Below are 9,235 nucleotides of genomic sequence, written 5' to 3' on the forward strand. Positions count from 1 at the left end.
TTCTTGAACAGTCACCAATCAGACATAGGACTTCAACTTACCTTATTTGCATAAGAGGTTCTATATAAATGAGGTACGGTGGGTTTCTATTATTTTTTCGTCGCTGTACGTTGCTTGATTTTATAGATCATGCCTGAGCTGGCGAAGTCCGCTCTGGCCCCGAAGAAGGGTTCTAAGAAGGCGGTGACCAAAGCGCAGAAGAAGGATGGCAAGAAACGGAAGCGCAGCCGCAAGGAGAGCTACTCCGTGTACGTGTACAAGGTGCTGAAGCAGGTCCACCCAGACACCGGCATCTCGTCCAAAGCCATGGGCATCATGAACTCGTTCGTTAATGACATCTTCGAGCGCATCGCGGGCGAGGCGTCGCGCCTGGCGCACTACAACAAGCGCTCGACCATCACGTCCAGGGAGATTCAGACGGCCGTACGCCTGCTGTTGCCCGGGGAGCTGGCGAAGCACGCTGTGTCCGAGGGTACCAAGGCTGTTACCAAGTACACCAGCGCCAAGTAAACTTGTCAAGTAACTGTTTTTTAGATCTAACCCCAAAGGCTCTTTTAAGAGCCACTAAGTTGTCAGTATTAGAGCTGAAAATACGAACTCTGAATTTAGGTTTAAGTTCTAGCAATAATGTGAGCGACTGAGAATTCTATTGTACTGAATCATATGTACTGTGGTCGTAATTTGCCTCTGAATAGAAGGAAACCAAGTGCCTCAGAAACACGGCCCGTAGACCTGGTAAGTTAACACGTGAACACAAAGCGAATCATTCTTGTTTCGGGGGTCTTCTGTATGTATTAGTAAACTTGGTCTCCAATGACCTCCCAAAATGTAGCCTTTTAACTCAGCAGTTATCTCATGTCCCTGGCCGTACGATGTACTTAAAAAGAATGGCGGGAAGAGCATTAAATTGGCAAAACAATGCTTTCCCTCGGCTTTTAAATTTTGGCCTTTCCAGCCCATTTGCGGTCAGGACAATGCTAGAACTCTCCGTCGCCCTCCCTGCCCCCCCCGCCCCCCCCCACCCCCCCCCCCAGCCAGGAGGAATAAAGTCTGCAAGGCAAAGAGAAACATGTCTTCAGAGTAAAGATATGTAATATGAGGGCCCACAAAAAAGATTTTATGTGGCCAATTTACTAGTTTTTAAAAACCATATACGGCTAGAGAAACAAGTAACGGGTGGTAAAATGGGGAAAAACAAGGTCATACCCTTCACCCCTGACATTAAGAAATATAAAGGACTGGAGGGAGGTTTTAGAGTTGGGCCTGAGTCCAGGCCTCTGGTCTCATAAAACTCAGGCCTCCAGACAAATCCAACCCGCAGCCGAGAAGCTTGTTGGAGGCCCCACCCGTGCCCGGGGGAATCTTGGCCCGCGATCACTAAATACTGTGCTCTGCCCATATTTTCCACACCCTAGAGTTAACTATGTGAACTGCCTTGAGCGATCTATTTTAAATGGTTTAAGACACCAGCGTACAGACGGATTGTTACTTTAGCCCTTTCCTTGAAAAGTTGGGGGCCCTAAAAAGGGCCTTTTTAATAAACAAACAGGATCCAACTTTTTTCTTTTAGCCGCCGAAGCCGTAGAGAGTACGTCCTTGGCGCTTGAGCGCGTAGACTACGTCCATGGCCGTGACCGTCTTGCGCTTGGCGTGCTCGGTGTAGGTGACGGCGTCCCGGATCACGTTCTCCAAGAACACTTTCAGCACCCCACGGGTCTCCTCGTAGATGAGACCAGAAATGCGCTTGACACCTCCACGCCGGGCCAGGCGGCGGATGGCGGGCTTGGTGATGCCCTGGATATTGTCGCGCAAGACTTTGCGGTGGCGCTTGGCGCCCCCTTTCCCCAAACCTTTCCCCCCCTTACCACGTCCGGACATTCTCAGGAAATGAGCAGAAAACTGCATTCAACTTGTCGCAGCTCCTTTTAAAAAGTAACCTCTGCGGACCAGAGTGAAAACCAAAAGAGCTGTGGCGGGAATCCCTCTGGGTTGGGGGAGGGGACCTAAAGACCTAAAGGAACAAGCCGGCCATACTACTCCTGTTTGTTCTCTTTCAGTTAATTCTTTTGATTCCTCAAGACCTAGGGTATTTTTCTCCCCTTTTCTCATTTAATGTGTTTCGCTCCTCATCCTCGTTAAACAACAAAACTTTAACATTGTAGATGATACATAAAATAGCACAGAGAATAAAATATTCTGCTTTTATCTATACCTATATACATGTGTCTTCTTCTTCTACCAGTATTTGCATACGGTTAATACCATTTTATGAAGTTTTTCTCCTAATATATGGGGGAAATATACTACCTAGAAATAGAGCAAGATGGGCTAATAAAATAGAGAATTTCAAGATCTTCCAGGTATATTGCTAAATTCTCTTCCACCAAATGTGTGTCAATTTTCATTTTTAATATAAGTTCCTATTATTATTTTACTGATAATGGGTAGAATCATTAAAAATTTTAACTCTATAATAATCCAGACTTGGTTTCTTGTATAGAGAATTAACTTTTAAAAAATTAACCAGCTGGCTAATCAGTATAACATAGTAAATATTTTCTCCACTGATTTGAGGAACTTAAGTGATCGTTTCTTGAATATTTCACTTAAAATTATTTCGAGTTTTTATTGTTCTGCTGATCAGTCTATGTATAGTGCTCTAGCATTTTAATTATTTGTAATGTTGAAAAATAAGTATTTGCCTGTGAATTCATACCTCATAATTATTTATTTCAAATTAATTTCTACTATTATAGAAAAATAAATCATTTTATCTAGCTGCAACAAAGTAGTTTTTTGGTACTCTTAACTGTATTAAATCTATACAATTTATTAGGGTAAATTTGTTATTTTTGAAGTACTGTGTCCTCCTAACCTCCAAAATACCGAATCTGGGTCTTTAAATGTCTCAGTAGATTTTTTTTTCTAGGTAACATATAATTTAAAAAAAATTTTTAACTTTCATTAATTAGGAGAGCAGTTAATTTGTCATTAGTGAACAAGTAGAAAATTCAAATGCAGAGAAAAGAAAGTCTACCTTTGTCTAAGAAAGCCTTTATTAAAAGAATGATTATATATTTCAAATATTCTTGGTTATATATACTTAATTTAAAAAATATATACTATTTTACTATTAAATTCTGAGAAATTTTAATCCCGTCTTTCAGCATTAGCATATAATCCCATTGTTATTCAATGATTTTCTTTCACTTTATTTCAATGAGAGTTACTTTCAGCAAGGTTGCAATACAGTATTTTCAAAGTATTCCTATAAACTATAAATTTCATAAAATAAATAAAAACCTTTGCAAAAACAAAACTGATTCAACCAACAGGAACAAAATTCAGTATATATTACAGAGATGGGTATAGAGCCAGCATAATTCAACAAGTTAAGTTAAGGCCAAATACAAATTGAATATAAGAAGCTTAATTCTCCCCAAGGGTCCCTTTCCTTTCCTTTTTCTCTTTCAAAATTTCTTTCTCTGTTCTTTTCAAATGTACTTAAAATGGCTAAAAAAGCCCTTTGCCAGCCTCTTAACTCAGGAAAGTTTCCTCAAGGACCTTAGAGTCCTCTCTTTAATCATCAAGGAAAATAGTACTCTATTTCCCAGTTTCCTGACTCCAGATTGCAAAACCTACCTAATGTAATGGGTAGTATCTACTTACCTATATAAAAGAGTGAGATTTTTTTCTCTCTCTTTGCAATCTCTTTAAAAGATTGCCCGTGTAGAGCATAATATTTTGAATAAGCATTAAGCTTATTCAATAATAAACTTTCTTCTTTTGTTTTACATTATATTTTCCCAACATTAGTTAACTGGAATATATTTTACAGACCCTTCTCTACTTTAAAAAAAAAAAAAATTATTTATTTGGCTGAGCCGGGTCTTATGCGGCACGCGGGACCTTCGTTGCAGCCTGTGGGGTCTTTAGCTGCGGCATGCAGGGATGGAACCCAGGCCCTTTGCATTGTGAGCGCGGGGTCTTAACCACTGGACCAACAGGGGAGGCCCCCTTCTCTACTTTAAAAATGAGTAAAATTCCCACCAACTATCTGATTTCATAAGTTTTTGCATAACAACTAGTGATTATAAGACTAGCAATGGATGGATATCTGAAAAGTTTGTCAGATTCTTTATAATTTCTGAAATTCATAAGCGAAGGTTTATTGTTCTATAAACATACAATATATTATTTTATAAAAAGACAATGCTCTTCGGGCCATTTTCTAACATAGTAACTGACTTAATATGTCGAGATGAACAGTTCAAATAAAGTATTTTCTTTGTATCTTTATGTTCTTTCACTGTTGAAGGGCAGCTGAATATGCCACCCCAAACTATGCCTCTTTGTCATAAGGGTTATTTTGAACTAATTATTTTTGAGAAACAGCATAGACAGGTGAATCTCTGAAAACAGAAGTTACCTTTTTGTAAGAAACACATATTTATAGAGGAAAGCTCCATTTGTGTCTCCCTCTCTATACTATGAAGAGAAGGATGATTCTAAATCATGAAAAAGATCTTATGGGAGAAGACACCCACTTTAACCTGCATAACAAACCCTTGTTTATTATGCTTTTTTCTGATAATGTGTCTCCCCTCCCCTACACAACTTTCTTTTGTCTTTAGCTAAAGATGGTGTGTAAGGTGGTGGCTTGGGCCATCTTGAGGAGTTTACTCATTTTTCCTGTGTCTCTCCTGTATACATGAGGTATACATGTTAATAAAATTTTGGTGGTTTTTCTCTTTTTAACTTGTCTTTTATTCTAGGCAGTCGCAGCCAAGAATTCAAAGGGAAAATTTTTTTTTCCTCTCCTACACAGTACAAATCAAATCCAGCAGCAAACTTTATTGGTTACACTTGTGAAATATATCCTATACCTAACCATTGTCTATTACTCCAATTTAAGCCAAACCACCATTATCTCTCAAAAAGACCACTGCAATAGCTTCCTAATTTATATCATTACTTCTAAACTTTGTATTCACCATACAGTTGCCTTAGTGAACTTTCAAAGAAATGTAAATCAGGTTATGCCATTCCTCTGTTCAAAACTCTTAGAATGATTTGCAAAAACTTATAGCATGGCATATAAAACCCTACATGATCATAAAGCCCTACATGATCTGACCTCTGCCTATCTCTGTGAACTCACTTTCTACCCTTGCTTTCTCTGCTCTTGATCTTCCTTAAATATTCTTAATCTTAAACTTGATCTTTAACTTTCTATCTCAAAATGCCCAAATAGATGGGCAAATGCCCAAATAGTTTGGGCAGAATAGATGCCCAAACTGACTGTAACGGATATACACACAACTAGTAAAACAACTTTAGACCCTTATCAATGGAGAAGGCATCAATTTAAATATGCCTAACAAAGCTTACCCTTGTTTCCCTGGTAACCTCCCTGTACCTGACCTCCCTTCCATCTTTAGCAGAAGATGGTATTTAAGCTGGAGTTCTTTTTGTTTGTTTTGTTTTGTTTTTTGGCCGCACCTCACAGCTTGCGGGATCTTAATTCCCTGACCAGGGATTGAACTCGCGACCTTGTCAGTGAAAGCCACCAGGGAATTCCCTGGAATTCTAAGGCACCTCTAGAGGTACTCATTTTTCCCTGGGTTTCTCCCATGTATACATGAGGTATAGTTGTTAAGAAACCTGTTTTTCTCTTTCGAATTTGGCTTTTATTACAGGGCTTGTTACCCGAAAACTGGGTTCGCCTCTTGGTGGGTGTCGCACCAAAAGACACAACCAAGCCAAAGATCAGGGGAAGGAAGAAAGAATTTATTACTACTTGCAGCAAGTAAGGAGAACACTAGGGATCTTCCCAAAGCAGTGTCTCCCTGAACAGCAAAACTGGGGAAGTTTTAAGCTAAGGGTACATGCATATTCATGAAGGGGCTCAAGCAGAGAATTCAGCACAGAATTGGGGCAAAGGCTGACATAGTCCAAGCTTTAGTTGATCTGAAGTCACTAGGGGCAAAATTATCATTCCATTCTCCACCTAGGTGGGGGCCTTAGTTCCTGCAGAACTCAAAGACTGTATCAGATTTTTATCTATATCCCTTGAGGAGGAACTAGGACTTTGTTTTTATTGTTGAACTATTTTTTCTTGACTGCTTTTCCTTTGTTCCTGCACTCCCTTACTTTCCTTAAGATCATTGATTACTGAGACACGTTCAAGGGCAAGCATTGCGGCCACGCTTAGATCACAAAATGGCTTAGGCCAAAATGGCTTCTCATGTAAATAAAGCCATTCCTGGGAATTCCCCGGTGGTCCAGTGGTTAGGATTCCACGCTTTCACTGCCAAGGGCCCGGGTTCAATCCCTTGTCAGGTGCGGGGACCCCCCTAACCTATCTGCTTACAGGCTCTCAGCCAGAAACTCAGAAGGGTGGAGGAAAAATTATTTTTCTTCCCTACAATTGGAAGACATATTTAAAGACAGAACAATTGAATAATGAATGAAATCATTTGGGTTACCTAACTTCTAAAAAGCCTATGAAAAGTCAAATATTTTACTGCTTTTTGATGGGTCATTTGAGTGTCTATCATTGTTAGATATTGTTGTTGGCATTTCTTTTTATTTCAAGAAGTCTTATTTATACTAGGATTGGAAGTAGTTCTCTTTTAAGTACAAAAAACAGAGACAATAAAAGGGTATGAATAACTATATGAGATATTAGTAGACTTAAGTGCTAAAGAAATTCCAGCTATGAAGAGGCAGCGTCAGTGAAAAATCATAATTAAGTTGCAAAAGAATAGGTTAGATTGACCAAATCTTACAGCAAGGGTTTTTCACCTGGGATCCATATATGCCACAATACCTCTGAGGATAAAAATCAGCAGGATGTGGATGGGGTGGTGGCGGTAGTGGTGAGGGGGGAAGTCCATGAGTTTAGATGGAGAAAAATATATATTTTAATTAACCTTTAACTGAACTTTGGCATTTCACTTTATTATGAATTTAGGCCTCAAACCTCAGTACCTGTTACTTTGTTACCCGTGGAAATCACAGATGTTTCATTTTTCATAGCAATTGCTGAGTTATCTTAAACCATCTTTTATACTTATTACTGATGGCAGTTAGGCTCCCTAAAAGATTGTGTTATGTACTGTGTTAACTATATAAGCACATATGTCACTCTATCAAATTTACTTTTAAAAATACTTTGATAACTGTAATGTAATAAATTTTTTTGCAACTTTTGCATTTTGTACACTTAAAACATTATTCTGAGAATTTTCCAATTAGTCACCACACAGCCAAAGGTGTTCACGATATTCAAGAAAAAAAAAAGTTAACGTCTTTTATTTTGAGATGACATCAATTAAAAGAGTTCAGTGAGTGGAGAGTAAGAGGCTAGATTCTGCGACCTAGGCAGTAAAAACCATTGGCAGGGGTATTCCTTATTTGGTTACAGCAACAGAAGTTACTTGTAATGTCACATCAAATAACTCTTTCAAAGGTAACCCTGTCAGTTTTGCTGACTTGGTTTCTGTCAGGAGCCCACAACACACATTTCTCCACTACTTACCAACTATTTTGTCGAAACATATCATAATCCTCTATATTATTTTCCTTACCCCACACTTACTTTAAGTCTACGAGGCAGAAGTTTAAGTCTGCGTGATTGGCAACACTTTACATTTCAATAGCAAAAGTTATGGAAAACATTTCCTCAAATGTCTTGATCGGTTTAAAGTTTGTTAGAAATAACTAACCTGTCAAGTTCTCCTGAGGCAACAGCACTTGATATTTAGGCCGCATCCCAAATATGAGAAACCTTTCTCGGGCTCCAGAGTGGTGTCCCATCTACAGATGTAATCCCAATATTTTAACGTAGCAACATTGCCTCGTGGCACATGTACTGTTAGGGAAAACGTATGTGGCTGACAGTATTTGGGTGGGGGAGACTATTGTGCCACGAAGCTCTCCGTTGATCTGTAGGGGAACTGGATGTCCTTGGGCATGATGGTGACGCGCTTGGCGTGGATGGCATACAGGTTGGTGTCCTCGAAGAGCCCCACCAGTTAGGCCTCGCACGCCTCCTGCAGCGCCATCACGGCCGAGCTCTGGAAGAGCAGGTCGGTCTTGAAGTCCTGCGCGATCTCGCGCACCAACCGCTGGAACGGCAGCTTGCGGATCAGCAGCTCCGTGGACTTCTGGTAGCGGCGGATCTCGCGCAGGGCCACCGTGCCGGGCCGGTAGCGGTGCGGCTTCTTCACGCTGCCCGTGGCCGGCGCGCTCTCGCAAGCCGCCTTGTCAGGTCCTTGCTGCACCGTCTGCCAAATTCGAGTCAGGGTAGTGCCTCTTTTGTACCAAAATATTTCAGAAACTGATGATGCTAATGGTTACCTGTGGACGCACACCTATTAAAGATTAGCGATAAAGTCCTAATAAATCCGTAGACAATCACTGCAGCTAACTTTCTTTAAAACGTGATGAAATGTTTTTACCTTACTTTGCTTTCAACAAGGCAGAAAATGGTAAAGTGACTCAAGCTTTTATTAAATCCCACTACCCCGTTTCATCGTCCAACGTAACAAATGTTAAGCTCTCCTACAGAAAATATGGGTGGCCCTGAAAAGAGCCTTTGGTTTTAACTTATTCCAGTTGCTATAATCTGGGCAATTACTTGCCCTTGGCCTTGTGGTGGCTCTCGGTCTTTTTGGGCAGCAGCACAGCCTGGATATTGGGCAGTACGCCACCCTGAGCGATGGTGACTTTGCCCAGTAGCTTGTTAAGCTCCTCGTCGTTTCGAATAGCCAGCTGCAGATGACGCGGAATGATACGCGTCTTCTTGTTGTCGCGGGCCGCGTTGCCCGCCAACTCCAGAATCTCCGCGGTCAGGTACTCCAGCACCGCCGCCAGGTACACCGGCGCGCCAGCCCCGACTCGCTCGGCGTAGTTGCCCTTGCGGAGCAGGCGGTGCACTCGGCCCACGGGGAACTGGAGCCCGGCCCGTGAAGAGCGGGTCTTGGCCTTGGCGCGTACTTTCCCGCCTTGCTTGCCCCGTCCAGACATCATAAAACGATACGACTACACCTCAGAAGGCTAACAGAACAAAAGCATAGGGGCAGCACTTTTTATATCCCTTATTGGGCGCGAAAAAGGAGGTATGTCATTGGTTAGGATTGTGGCTTCATTTTAACCAATGGAAAGGCGGCATTAGGATTCTTGCGTTGTGATTGGGCAGAACTAATTTCTGACGGCTTCTTGAACAGCC

The 9,235-nt window shown here is 41.1% G+C and overlaps 3 protein-coding genes across 3 annotated transcripts in view; 1 reads left to right on the forward strand and 2 right to left on the reverse strand.

The window, feature by feature from the left end:
• The first annotated feature begins 129 nt into the window (after positions 1–129).
• On the forward strand, positions 130–1,623 carry LOC103004037 (histone H2B type 1-K-like). The gene is made up of 2 exons (XM_007179045.3): positions 130–735; positions 1,571–1,623. The coding sequence occupies exon 1, from the start codon at positions 130–132 to the stop codon at positions 508–510; it is 381 nt and encodes a 126-aa protein (XP_007179107.3). The 3' UTR covers positions 511–735; positions 1,571–1,623.
• The window catches only part of LOC103004316 (uncharacterized), a 353,565-nt gene continuing 345,896 nt past the window's right edge, over positions 1,567–9,235 (reverse strand). Inside the window, 2 exon segments of the mRNA XM_007179046.2 lie at positions 1,567–1,879; positions 7,993–8,282. Coding sequence (XP_007179108.2) covers positions 1,567–1,879; positions 7,993–8,282 — 603 coding nt within the window.
• LOC103003484 (histone H2A type 1-like) lies at positions 8,641–9,036 on the reverse strand. Its single transcript, XM_007179043.2, has one exon. The coding sequence runs from the start codon at positions 9,034–9,036 to the stop codon at positions 8,641–8,643; it is 396 nt and encodes a 131-aa protein (XP_007179105.1).

This window comes from Balaenoptera acutorostrata, chromosome 10, assembly GCF_949987535.1.
Source record: "Balaenoptera acutorostrata chromosome 10, mBalAcu1.1, whole genome shotgun sequence".
In the NCBI taxonomy this organism is placed as follows: domain Eukaryota; kingdom Metazoa; phylum Chordata; class Mammalia; order Artiodactyla; family Balaenopteridae; genus Balaenoptera; species Balaenoptera acutorostrata.